This window comes from Colletes latitarsis, chromosome 10 (assembly GCF_051014445.1).
Source record: "Colletes latitarsis isolate SP2378_abdomen chromosome 10, iyColLati1, whole genome shotgun sequence".
In the NCBI taxonomy this organism is placed as follows: Eukaryota; Metazoa; Arthropoda; class Insecta; order Hymenoptera; family Colletidae; genus Colletes; species Colletes latitarsis.
In genome coordinates, this window is record NC_135143.1 from 17,848,924 (window position 1) to 17,863,319 (window position 14,396).

Here is a 14,396-nt window from a genome sequence, read left to right on the forward strand (position 1 = left end):
AGCGTTTTTTAGAAACGAGGGGTGTGGGTGCTCAATGGGGCAAAGAGCGGAAAATGCACCTCGCAAAGCGTTCGTTTGTCTTGCACGATCTAACGAGCAATCAACGACGTAAACAAACTTTTCTTTTTCTATCGTCGAACCTTTTCTTTGCTCGGCGGTTTATCACGCGCGATCGGTAGGAAGTTTGCGGGACGAAACCGCAAAGGTTCCGATTCGTCGTGCAATTTTCATCGACGAGAGAAACGAAACGTATGTCGTCGGTGGTGATGACGGCGGCGGCGGTGGTGGTGGTGGTGGTGGTGGTGGTGGTGATGGTGGTGGTAGTGGTGGTGATGGTGGTGGTGGTGGTGGTGGTGGTGGTGGTGGTGGATACACGTGGCCGCGCAGTGTTTTTCGAGTTCGCGGTAGCGTGGGTCTGTGTGTATGCGATATACGTACTCTTCGTCTACGTCTTCTTGTTCCTAGCAATGTCCACTATCGTGGGGCGATGCGACGTCGTTGCGAGGATGCGTACGGACATCGCTACTGCCGGTAGTCGCAACGTGCGAAACGTTCGCGGAACAGCGTCGCGTCGTCCATCGATTCGAACGGTTGGATCATCGGTGGAAACGAACGTCGTTTCATTACGTTCGGTTCCATGGTTGACGCGCACGGAACGGTCACGGGCATCGCGGGGGCGGAAAGAAATCCGTCGATCCTAGATTACGCGACGGATCTTTTCGCACTCGAAACTGGTGAAAAATCCCACGCGGTCGGGATCGATCATCTCGCGTACGACCGAGCGAGACCGCCGTCTACGTGTACGAGCAGCAGCAACACGTGCAACGTAACAGGTCGCGATAGTGGCTGATCGCGTGAGAACGAACGGTCGTCGCGGTCGTTTCACAGGTTGGCAGCGTGCATCAGCATCTTGATTCTGTCCGAAATACGATCGAACACTGAACCGACGAACACTGACACACCAACAGGGCTAATCCTCTGGCATTCGCGTCGTACACTTGACTTGGATCCGGCCACGTTCCGCCGCCATGGAATAGCCAGCGTAACTGGCGCTGGTGCAAGCACTGCGGGTACTCGCGTCGCGGCTCGTCGAGGCTCGATTTCAAGCCTGCTACCCTCCGTCACCCTTTCCCGAACACGTACTGGTCGATCTCCGAAGATCATGGAAGTCTCGAGAGGAGTACGCCGCCGGCGGAGCTCCGACGCGCACACACGCGGCTACTCGCTCGCTCGCACTACCGTGTGCAACCCCGCGTTTCCGCTTTCTCTTTCTCCTTTTCTCGACCGAGAACCACTACCACCTTCCTTTTTAGAATCTTCGCGGCGGAGAAGGAGAACCGATCGGCGACGAGAAAAAAGTAGGAACACGGGTTTGGGAGAGGAAATCGAAGGACGGTACCGGGGCGGGCGGGCGGGCGGGAGAGAGGTAGGGTTACGAGGGGGAGGGGGCGCGAGGGTGCGGGGTGGACGACGAGGGAAGGGTCGAAGCGACGGGGGTGGATGGAGGGAAGGACTCGCGAAAATTTCTCGACCACCAGCAGCAGTTGCGTTCCGAAATGAGGAGAGACGCGAACGAGAAAAGAGAAGTAGGGACAGCGAACCGAGGCCGACGGGGATGATGGAGGTGGCAGAGGAGAAGGAGGACGAAGAGGAGGAGGAAGAGGAGGAGGAGGAGGGACCGAAGAAGGGTGAGGTTACGAAAGTGGAGGAAGAAGCGTAACGGCGAGTGCACGCAACAGCAGCGCGCGTGGAAACGCGCCTTCTACGAGTAGCGGAGAACTCTTCTCTTGACGGACTAACCCGAAGGCGGAGGAGGGATAGAAGGGGGAGTACGAGGACAATGGTGGGGGCGTAAGCGACGGGCGGGCAACAGAGGGATGCGGATCGGGAAGAGCGAAGAGGGAGCAGGAAGAAGGGAGGCAGTAAGAAGAAGAAAAGAAGGTTTCGGGCGGCGGCCGGGATCGCTCGGTTGTCTGTGGTCAAGGCACGCAGCTTGTGTAGTATTCTCTGCGCGGCTGACTCCCGTGTGTACGACTCCGTGTAAGTAGTGGTGACGACGTCGGCGGTGGCGGTGGCGGCGGCATTAGCGGCGAGGCGCCGGCGTACAAGGGTGCGGAAGGATAAAAAGCTGTTATGCGAGCTCTCCGCTTTATCGTTCCGCTTTATTCGAACCGAATTTTTACTCTGCCCCAATTAAAACTCTTACGACCCGATCGAACCAATCTCTCCTAACTTTATCGCGCGACACGCCTTGCACCCCCGACACAAAAGAAACAACACCATTCTAGTCTTTGTAATTACGTTCGTAATTTTAATCTTTGCGATACGATCTCCGAAGCAACGAAAATCGTATCGGTCGGGACAACGGGAATATTCGGCGGTTTTTCGTTGCTGTAACGACGAGGGCGAAAATATTCCGCGGAACGTATACAGAGAAGCGAAAAAATCGTAAAATTTACCAATGCCGGGAGTAAGGTACACGCGCGAAATGTCGCTATGTTTCTCGACAGCATGCAACCACCCTGTTGAACGTACGGACACGAGTAGGAGTCACGCCTGGCTCACAGTCAACCAGGATTCGGCGTTTCGGTTCGCAACAGGTCTCACCACCGGCGTTGCTTCCCTCTCTATCTTTCCCTCTTCCCCTCTTTGACCCCTATCACACCCACCCGCCCCTCATCCTCTCGCCCTCCGTCCACTCTCTCTCTCTCTATCTCTCCGCATCGACACACAGATAGTCAACTCACACGCTTGCATCTACATATCCCAGACACATTCGGGGATTTACCACGCGGAACGTACAGTGACTTGCAAATAAACTTGATCGCTTGCAATTAGAAACTGTTGTCGGCAATATTATTATCCATATATGAATATCTAACGATCAACGCGTATCCTCGAGATTACTAAAAACTTTTATGCAAGAAATATAAAGACGCGCACGAAACTCGTGCTAAAACTAATCGAAAGGATTTATTCCATGCCATGTAAAATGTTAGAAGGGGTTTGATTCATCGTTTTTCGGGATTCGAATTTGTTTAAGAAATACAGGACTTTCAGTTTTTGACAATGATTTAAATTAATTTTACGTCGGGCTTCGTGGTATTTAAATTTCAACAAAATCCCTGACATCGGCCGCAAAAGGTGATCGATTTGGCGTTGAATTAGCCAAAGGCGTCTGCTCGACCACCTTCGCAACCTTCGTACTATTCGTGTTCGAAATAAATGTTTCATAACTGTGGCATACCTCGCCAAGTTTGGTAAAAGTAATTCCGACGTTCGCGTCTTACAGCCACGACGATATTTAATTGGTAAACCTTCAAACGTTTTTTTATACTGGTGCGTAAAGGACAGTAAGGGGGTGTCGGCGATGGCCGTTTAGAACCGTTGGTGCAGGATCGGTGCGAATTCGGGTTGTTCCTCGGGCGAAAATTGTCTAAGGATCCCCATAGCGATCGTGCAACGAACGCGTGCTTCCGGTCGAAACGGTGTATGTGGCCTAGAAATGTACCGTTGGTCGCGTTTAAACTCACCGACTACGAAGACCATATTCTTTGTCCATCGCAGCAGCTCCCGTCGGATGTGTCTGCGTTCCTGTATGCAGCGGGCATAGGGGCAATCCGCCATTTTTGAAATCACATCTTAGAATGTGTGTGTGTGCGTGCCGGCCGGGTGCGCCTGCCTCGTGTTCCCGCGTGGATATCCACCCCCTCCGCCGCCGGCCGTCCTCCGTCCTCGTCGTCGTCGTCGTCGCCGTTGTCGTCCTCGTCCTCGTCCTCCTCCTTCTCCTCCTCCTCCTGGTTCTTTTCCTCCTGGCGGTGGTCTTCTTTGTTCCTTCGATTGACCGGCTTTTTCGATCTTCCCCTCTCGATTCCGTTGGTCGTTCTTCCGTTCGGTGTTTCTCTGTTGTTCAGCGCGCGGCTTGAACGCGGGGTGAATTTGCGAGGAGGGCGCGAAGGGGTAAAGTTAGCGTGCGTGCACAGTGCCGCTCGAACGTGCGCGCCGGGAGCGACGTCACGCGTGACGTAGCGTAAGCCAGAAACCGCCAAAGTCGTCGAGGGCCGATGGTGGGGGCCCGTTGGTGGTCCTCGTCCTCGTCCTCGTCGTCGTCGTCGTCGTTATCGTCCTCGTCCTCGTCCCCCTCCTACTCCTCGTCGTCGTCGTCGTCGTCGTCGTCGTCGTCGCTGTCGTCGTCGTCGTTGTCGCCGGCGTCGTTACGTCGGCTGTGGCGGCGCTTCTTCGCGATCGTCGGAGGGATGGCGAGCCGACGGCAGCGACGGTGACGGTGGCGATGGCGGTGGCGATAACGGTGGCGGCAACGGCGGCGATGCTGGCGGAGTAGGGATGGGACCGCGGAGAAACGACTACTCCCTCGTGCTGAGACAGGGTTAGGGCACGAGAACGCACAACACACGTGCACGCTTGCGCCCTGAGTGGTGCGAGAGTGCAGTCTGTTGCCGACGGCAAGTCCTCTTTTTTACTTCCTCCGTCGTTGCTCTCCTTTCGCTCGATCCAATTTCGCCTTGGACGCTCGACCCGCCGATGATGATCCTCTCGCGGGGATTCCTTTCGACCGAAATTCACCGGACGTCACCTGCAACAAAAAACGCGAACGGTCGTTACTACTCGCGGATCGTGAAACCGTCGATCGATCGATCCGTAGATCGCGGTGGATCGGCGCAGCCGCGACGTGGAGCGAGGGGTACACGTCGGAGATAGCGAAAGGCAGGTCGTGACACCTGCATGTAAAGGGTAAAGGGTGTCGGCCCCACCCCGAAACAGAAAGGGTACTGCTACTCGAAATGAAACATTGCCGGTAAGAAGGGAACGTCAGGGCCGATGGTGTAGGTAGGAAGGTAGGGGCGGCTCGCACTCTCGCGCGGTGACGCGATATGGGCAGGAAGGGTAGGAGGAACAGGAAGAGGAAGAGGCGCGCAGGGTGGTCGGAAGGTAGCTATAGGGGCGGATTCGCGCGCTCTACGCCGGCAAGGGGGTGGGAGAGCGCACCGCCGACAGAAAGAGAGAGGAGGCAGAGTGCGCCTAATATGCAACAAGAGAAAAAGAATTGGCGATCAATAGGTAGTAGCTGGTAAGCGTCCTTTCATCCGCCCCCGCGGACACCCTCGTCCTTTCTACTTGCCCTATTCCCCTCTCGTCCGTCGTTCACCTCCTTCCTTCTCGGTTGCCTCTATCCTCGACACCCACCCTCCCTATCCTCCTCACCCTCGCCCGCACCTAACCTCCCGGCCTCTCCTCCACTGTCCTGCCATGCCAGCCCCTTGATTCTCTTGCGTTCATCGCGAAACTCCTCCGTTCCATTGCCTTCGTTGCCGAGATACCCGTTCTAATAGCTCACCCAACTTCCTCTTTGCCGTCGAAAATCAAACATCTTCTAATTCTGCCCCTATTTCGCCCTCGCTATCGTTCTCCCTTTCTATCGGTCTCCTTGCCAGCTTCTCTCCCTTTCCCGCCATTCTCCTCTCTCTTTCTCTCTCTCTCTCTCTCACACGCGCGCGAAAGAAACTTTTTGAACGAAACTCGGCTGCACGTGGCGACCCGTACGACACGGGTGGGATAGCTCTACGGAAAGAGAAGTTGGTCCGTCGCGATGCTCCCAGAACAAAAGTACCGAGAATCGCGTTTAAATCTTAATACCAGGAGCTTGGGCCGCTTCGCGGGTAAACACTTTCCCTCTCGAGCCTTTCCCTCTTCCCGTTGCTTTCGAGCCCGTTTTTTCGTCCAGGATCTCGCCCTCCGTGTTTAGCATTGATCCGCGTGCAACGGTTCCACGAAGTAACGCCTCCCTATTAGCCGATAATTCAACGACATAAACACGGCTTCGTGCAGTTGGGATCGATCTTCGTCTGTTCGTCGAGAGGACATGATCGATAGTATTTCGTTGATACGACGTATGATGCAGGTGATCAAAATCGGAGCAGCGTCGGTGGCGGCGGCGTGGCGTTCGTTAAAAGCGTTTGATTCTCGGTGTTGATATTCCGCTCGCGCACGGACGCCACTCGGTGAATAGAAGCTAGCCGTGGGCTAACACGCCGATACCGCTGACGCTGAAAGATCGATTGCATACTCGTCGTAGGTAAGCCTACGGGAACAATATCGACGAAACGCAACGAGGCTCTCGGTTCTGCGATTCTACGCGTGCCCCACATTCGTCGTCGACACGCGTGCACGCGTCCACGGACCCGAAACTCTCCGCGACGAATAAAATAATCGAGAGAATTCCATCGGCAGACCCTTCGTAACCCCTTTGCTTTCCCGTCAACCGTGTCCAATTGTTGGAAAGAAAGAGCGAACGCCTTCGCCACGCGTTCTACTTTCGGCTCGGTGCGCGCCTCTGTGTACGTGTACCGGAGCTTCTACCGATGTCATTGAACCTTCGCAGGCATGCTGGGCGAGGGAAAAGTGACTAGACTCTTAGAGTACCTTGGAGTGGCCGGAGTTCTAAGACGCTTGAGTTTTACCGTATTAAGTATTACTCGGTCGCGGAGCTTTCCGTCTCAAATTTCTCCGAGTTTACGTTCCGATCGTTCGATCCAGCCGCCAACTAATTTTTCTTCTTTCTTTTTTTTTTTATATATATATATTTAATCCTCGCAATTTCTCCAAGTATCAAAAAACGTAAAATTGCTCGACGTCGGTTCGCACAGATTTTTTGCGTGGATTTTCTCGTACGTCCAATTTCAAAAATTCGTTTATATTTTTTTTCTTTTTTTTTCACGAGACGGTTAATTCCCCGGATATAGAAGAGCTAATAACTCTTCGCGGTGTATCCGTACATCTTGGACGGTCACCTTACTCGCTCGGTTCCTAATCGATTTTCCCATTACGCGAATCCGGGGAGTGCTTCGCACACACTCGCTTCGCTTTCCGTCCTTCCGTGTCCAGCCTGCATTTCCGACGACGAACAAACGGTCTCGATTCCCTTGTCCCACCTTCCCCCCCTCTCCCTCGTGCTGCCCCTTTTTCCTTTTTCGCTTTCTTAAGTACATCTACGCGGCTTTTTCCGTCCGTGTTTTTCTTTCGCTTCTGCACGCCGGTCTTGCGCTATCTCGAGCGCTCTGTCGATTTCGAACCGACGTAATCGCGATTTTAAAGTATTTCCTGGTAACGGTCCGCTCCGTTTTGCGATCGCGAATTTCCCGACCGTAGATTGTCATCTAGGTCGTGTTCGGGTTTACGCTCGTGGAAAGTCACGAAGGGTCGATCGATGCGATTCTATAATTAATAGGCAACGTGTAAACACTTTGGGCTTGGATTTTCGAAAAGAGGATTCGAGCAACGCCTACAACCCTATAATGTATCGCAATGTTTCCATCGAAATCTTGTTGGCTTCGTATCGGTGTCAAAACTATTCCTCGACGATACTTTCTTTCGATTAAAATATCGTTTTACATTTCGATCGATTCGTACTCGTACTAAGTGGGACGAGGGGGTTTAAACGACAAAATAACTTTTCGCGGTGTCAAGTTTTATCATCCAGAAAAATGAATTTGAAAATCACTCCGGTACGCGTTCAAATGATCGATGCCTGGCGTAATGGACTTTACTACAGGCAGCTACTGTGACTGCTTTTACACACGATACAGTGTCAGGTCTTGTTTAGTGTCAGGATTGCCATGCGTACTACCAATATTAACCATCAGTCGTTATCGAACTACAGTAAGGAAGGAAGACACTTTCAACAAAGGTGGAGCGTGAATTTATAAGTCAGGATAAAATATTGTCCTCGATTCATCAATCCGCGTTAGGGATACTTCCAACCGCTGTTTATGTTTCTTCGGCATCGATGAAGAATCTATGTGTGTAATTAAAAATATATTTGTCAAATATACTAGTGATTTGACTAGAAAAAGAATTTTCGATATATTGGAACGCTATTATACTACGGTAGAAATGTATGTCAGTTTTTAAATGTGCAATACGAATGTTTGGATGTGATGGAACGGTACCTTGACCTACACAATCATTCGATTTTTGTCCGTGTGGTCACGCGAAACAAATAGTTTGCTTCGAAGATATCGCAGGTATCGTACAATAAAAATAAAGTAATAGTTGGAGAACTGATAATGCAAAATACAAATTATGTTTATCGATATAACTTCGTTTTTTGAAAATAACTGCAAATATAAATGTACATTATTATGTTGGTTGTAAAAGGTAACAATAATTTTCCCTCTTTTACTTTTCTAATATAATTATTACTTACGAAGAAAATGCAGGTTAGTAATGCCACGAACAACCTGTATTTAAGTAGAACAATTACATTCATCGTCAGACAACGATACTCGTTAGTAAGACTGTTACTAAGCGGTTTAGTTTATAGAAAAGTGTACGGATTAGTACAGTCGGGTTCTCGAAATCACGAGGAGATAAACAATTCCATTGCGCGGTACTAAGCAGGGTTATTAAAAATGTTGCTGGGATTTCGCCGGCGGAAATTGAAAAACCGAACGAAACAAAGCGTGCATGGGTTAGGAAATGGACAGATAAGTGAAATTTGTTGGAAACTTTGGGTGGTCTTGATCGTGCCGAATACTTGGCGAACTGAACGATATAACTTGAGTACCAACGAAGTCGACTGAAAAAATGCGGTTAAGTTTATTGGGGGAGGACTACTCGAGTGGAAAAAATCCAACGAAACGGATATCTGCTCGTCTAATTACTACGCGTCCGAGTCTGAGTTTGTTGAAAACAAAAAAAATTTCGAAGAATATTTGGTCGACTCGTGTAAGTCGAGAAACGTCGTTTGAAATCGGAGAATTTTTTCGAGACGAAAGGAAAGCCGATGACGAACGAGTAAGATAGAAGTGCGACGCGACAGGGGAGGAAGGGTAGAACTGCTTCAGGAAGAGCAGTCAGGGGCGGTCGAGAAGGAGTATGAGGACGAAGATGAGGAGAAGTGGGAGAGATGGTGCACTCGGTTTTTTTCCCGGTTGGGGGGAGGCAATGGACGCGAGGCAAGGGTGCGTTGGATTCGGTTACTTGGTCTCACCCCTTGGACCACCTCCACCGCCTCTAGCAGCAGCAACAGCGGCGACGGCGGCGGCGGCGGCGGCGGTGGCGGCGGCAGTCGTACACTCTCTCTCTCTCTCTTTCTCTCTCTCTCTCTCTCTCTCTCTCACTTGCTCTGGTTTCTCTCTTTCTTTCTTTCTCCATCTCCCGCGAACCACCTCCTTTTTCGTCTTCCTTTCCCGCTCGCTCTCGTCCCCTCGCTCGCTTTCGGTTTCTCCCTCTTGGCCTCTCGCTTTCTCGTTCCCTCGCCGTCTCTGTTCCACGCGCCTCAGCACGGTGCTTCTCGTTTTTTTAACGAAGGATCCGCTCAATACCTCGGCTGTCATAACCTCCCGGCACCCTTCCAGGGTGGCCCGCCTGCCACAGCAAACCCACCCTCAACCCTCCGCCTCCTTGCGCCTCCACGGGGCCCACCGACCCTACCGACCGACGAGCCACCACCTAGCACCCCCGCGCTCTCATTCCTCTTCCCAGTTTTTAACGTTTCGTTCGACGTTTCCCTCCGGGCGAGCGCCAGGGACGGCGTAAAGGGGGAAGTGCATTTCGTCGTTACTTTGTTTTACGTCCTACCTCGCCTCCTCCTCTACCTTTCATGCTCTCCTCCGCTCATTCTTCTATTCTTCTCTTGCTCTCTCGCCCGGCTAGCGCATATACACCCTTTCGCGCGTACACGTACGCGGCCTCTTTTTCTCGTTTCCCTTACTGACACCAACCCCCTCCCCTCCCTCCTGTTCTGCCTCTGCCTCTGCCTCTTCCTCGACGCATCTCCCCCTTTTCCTCGGGTCCGGCATCCTCCGGCCGCCTCGCCTCCCAACTCCCACGATACCCTTCGGTCATTCCTGTCCGTGTAGGTCCCGGTCCCTCGACCGATCAAAATCTTTTGTCTCTACTCCGCGATCGATTCACAATTTCGCCCATTTTTGCATCGGGAAATCATTCTTCCTAACCGCCTACTTTCTCTTATATCTACTTTCTCTAGGATCGATAGCTCACCCAAAATATTTAACTCTGTTTATGAGAATTTCTGTCCGTCGATCTTATCTCTCGTCGTAAAGCACAAAATCATGCTTCCCTGCACGGGGTAGTTGAGATCATTTACGATGTCAGCCAAATAAGCTAGCTATTCAATCAGCCGAACAACCGAGACCAATTTGGCATTTTATTCTGAAAAGGAACAGAGCAAGCTCGTTTCGTGGCTGAAGCACTCTTGACAAAACTTTTCTCCTCGACAGCAAACGTACATCGGCGCGCAACAGGCGCCATAGCACAGTAGTCTCGAGTTTAACGAATTAACCAGAGATCTACAATTTCGTAGTAACAGCAAAGCGGTCTTCCCAATTTGTACGCTGAAAGCAGCTGATATTCTGGGATCTAATTAATCGTAGCCTAGATTTTAAGCCTGGTTTCGCGCGAAAGGCGCTCGTCCCGTGCGTGTCCGTCCCCTAGCTGTCCGATCGCCTTTGGAAAAATTATTTTGGAAGATCGGGACGCGCGAAGGCGTACCAATTTCTATCCACGGAGCAGATGACTTTTTACGGGGAAAGAAAGATTAATGCGCGAGAGATTCTGGTCCGGTTGGCTCGAAGAGGGTGACACAGTTGACCACGAAACCCTCGTCGCGCTCGACCTCTTTTGATCGAATCTGTTAGCGATGAACGGTCCACCGCACCCCAAAAATCGCGTTCGGGTCGGGAGGGATTTAAAAAATTCCGGCACAGGGTATACTCGATCGTTGCACGATGTAAAGCCCGGTTCCGTTTACCGAATCACGGACCGTAGTTTGGATTTTCGAGAATCAGTTTCGCGATTCTTCGGAGTTCTCGATTTAGAAAAGGCGACCTTAGTCCGATCCGTGTACCGGTTGTCTGGTTTACTGACACGAGCCGGCTTTCAGAGAGCGTGGAAAAGAGAGCCACGGAGTTCAAAGCAGTAATAAGCAACAGAGACGCACGGAAGGCCGCGCGTATACCCTTTCTTTCTTTCCCGACCTGTTTGCTGCCACTCTCCTCGGTTCGTTTAGCTTCCACAGAATCTCTAGACGTGTCTACGGTAACCGAGAGCCCAGGCAGTTTTGCGTTACAATCGTTACCTGTCCTCCCTCCTGTTTCTTTCAGCGCTCAGACGTAACCTATTTGAAAACACGTTCAAAGAGATTCCGTTTTTTATTGTTCGACCAGCGAGAACGCGTGTCCACCGGAATCGAGGAATGTTTCGATAGAATTTGTATGGACTACCGGGGAAACGATAGTCCTCGTGGCCGGCGAGAACGCTTAAATCCTGTTTGGAGGCTCTCGAGAATCCTGTGTTAGAAGTACTAGCACGACATGGCTCTCGGGGAAGCAACAGTTCGTTCTGAACCACCTCCACCCACCATCCGCCGCTTCCACCCTCTGGTATCCTCCTTTTGCTACCCTAAACCGTTGCCACCAAAGCACAGAGTTGCCCCACACCCTTCTCCGTGCGTCTCCTCTTTCTCGTTTCTCCTCCAACTCACTCTCTCTCTCTCCTTCTCTCTCTCTCTTTGTACGCTTCTATGACTATACTTTGGATGTCTACTAAATTTAGGCTCCCGTTCCTCTCGGATCTCCTCTATCGGCGCTCCTTTTTCTTAACCTCTTACTCGCTCCGTTCCACGCGAAACCCACTTCGGACACCTTCCTCGACGCTTGCAGCTCCGCCGTAAAAGGAATACGGCCCCTACGCTCGCAACGCCATTTTCTTCTTCGTATAAAACGCTGGCCGTGAAATTTACCCCGTATCTCTCGCGTCAACGCAATAAACATCCTCCAACCCTGACTTCTCGATCGCCGATTCGGAATTTAGGCATCGATTAAATATACGAACGGTACAATTTAATTGATAAAGAAATTTTTAACTGGTAGATCGAAAATTCGACCCTATCGACAAGGGCTCGATCGGTTTCCGTTTTGCACCCTTGGTTAAACGAAAAATGGCGCGAATACAAGGGGAACAGAAGATGGAATGGTGAATGACGTTTCGGGACCGCAGATTTGATCGGTTAATAGTCCAAGAGCATGAAAACCAGACGGACGCGTAGCACGTTATACTTGGGAACAGCTGCGCAGAGGATTTGTGCGATAGGTCGATACGAGGCGGTTGATATTTTCATCGTCGACGTAGCCAGATTGGTACGAACGCGAGCGACGAACAAATACCGAAAAGTGCAATCCCGATTGAATTAATTTCGTTCGACAGAATGGTGAAACGCGATCGAATGGATTGAAAGTTTCACCGCGTCAATATGATAATCTCAATTTTCGACTCGATTTGAACCCGATGATCGTGATGATGCTCTCTGTGAAAACGAGCCGGAGAAAAAAAGCGTAAAAAGTCTATCCAGCGAATAAAGGCACAGGGACCGCGGTGGGAACGAGGCGAGAGAGAGAAAGAGAGAGAAAGAGAGAGTCAGAGGGAACGGAGAGAGGATGAAAACGTTGTAAAACAAAACGTTTCGCTGGACGCAATTTCCAGCTGGGATTCCACGCTGAGAAATGCAATAAAAATCGTTTCGCTTCATCCGCGTGCTCTCCACCGCTGTTTGAAAAAACTCGAAAACGAGTGACTACTCATATTGCCCGGTTAAATACGCGCGATCAAAGCGGCCGTGTTGTGAATCGTTGCGACGTTTCGAAACGTAAAGGCATAGACTGATGCCATTAGGGACGGCAACCGCGATCGGAACGTCATAAAGTTACGAGCGGCTCGGAAAATTCGTACAAAGTAAACGATCCGTGATTAATACTCGAGAAAACCGATTAAATTATCGCCATGCTATTTCACGACCCGGCGAACGTTAATGAGCTATGGCGATCTAATTTTCTGCCACTTCCATACGTCATCGGATGAGCCTGCCCGATTCGCTTTGTTTGCTCGCTTGATCCTTAAACATCCTCGAATGAGGTCAACGCGTCGCTATATACCGAATTTAGGTCTAAAACCGTATCGCGGTACTGGAAACTCTGATCGCATTACCCTCCTCGACTGTATCGATTACGATTCCGCGTCAATTTTCTTATCGCTCGACAGAATTAAGGATCCTACAAAATACCTATTGTATTGTTACTACGCTATTCCTATTGTTTTTAAATGGCGGAAAAATGCAGCTTCAAGCTAGAACGCGACTCATCGTTTGTGCCAAAATTGCCCTATTCAAATCGCAAGAATCGTTTCTGTGCTGCTTCGTCAGCAACGTAACTTTCTTCGTAGACGACACAAATACTTTACAGTACTTCGTAGACGACGCAGATACTTTATAATCCATATATTTATACTGGATTATAATGTTTATTTAATAATCGAAAAGAAGAAAACGAAAGCTATAGAACGTAAACGTATAACGTATAATCTATGGATAAATGTTTCGAACTATGCGTGCGTGAAAAATATTTTATTCCAGTTAAAATTGACAGTGTGGTGTAAGTTTGAATGAGACGTCGGGAGTAGTTGAAAACTACTGGTTTTCGGCAGCGTGCCAAGGCCGAGAGAGGAAAATTTTCTCACGATCCACCATTATCCGATTATATATAGTGTCTCCGAACGGATGGTGCAACCCGGAAAGGGGAGAATCTTGGAGAAAAACTATGTCGTAAATGTAGAGTGACATATTTTCGCAGGGTAACTTCGTTCGCGAATAAATCAATGTTGAAGATTCATTGAGTGCGCGTGCACTTGACTACACTGTAGATTAGTTTTCGTTGCATTTGTATTCATAATCATTACCAGTGTCATGGCTTAACTGGCCACTTGAAAATCCTCGTGCCATTCCACGTGCACACTTTCAAGTTAAGTGGAGCATAAATGTTTGGCCTGGCATAATTGGGAAACAAATTGGTCCCTTTCTCTTTGAGGGCAATATCGCGACCGCGTCATATGTAAATTTCTTACGTAACAAATTGCTCTAATTACCGGGGAGGCGCGCCTTACGAAATTCGAAAAATTACCCAAAATGGAGTATTAAATTTTTTTTTAATTTCAGGGACATTGAATATCTAATCATTGATTCGATTACTATGGTAATGTAAAAGTTTTTGTATCCACGTTCGTATAGGAGCAAACACGACTAGAAAATTACCAAACGTACTTAAATTTGTGCTAAATACACCGCTAGGTATGATTTCAATATCGATGTAATGGTTTCTCGAGAAGAAAATTCCCAAAACTCGTGTAAGGTAGGTTGACCCATAGAGCAGAGTTCGCGAACCAATTTATGTTTAATTGTTGAAAATAGGGTAGTTTGAGATTTTTGTTGTCGATTCGTGCGTGAGATTTAGCGAACAGTGAAAAGTCTGTGGGGCTCGTGCGGTCTTTTTCGCCGGACGAGGAGTTGGCGAGACACAACGGTGTCT

General features: G+C 49.9%; 1 protein-coding gene across 6 annotated transcripts in view; it reads right to left on the reverse strand.

Moving 5' to 3' along the window:
* Nucleotides 1–14,396, reverse strand: part of Eip93f (Ecdysone-induced protein 93F) — an 86,900-nt gene that overhangs the window by 28,319 nt on the left and 44,185 nt on the right. For 5 of the 6 annotated variants that reach the window (XM_076774200.1, XM_076774201.1, XM_076774204.1 and 2 more), the window contains exon 2: nt 3,534–4,594. In XM_076774200.1, coding sequence (XP_076630315.1) covers nt 3,534–3,627 — 94 coding nt within the window. In that variant the 5' untranslated portion in view covers nt 3,628–4,594. Of the gene's footprint in view, nt 1–438; nt 578–3,533; nt 4,595–14,396 lie in introns of those variants that run through there. The other variant, XM_076774203.1, reaches the window with a different exon arrangement.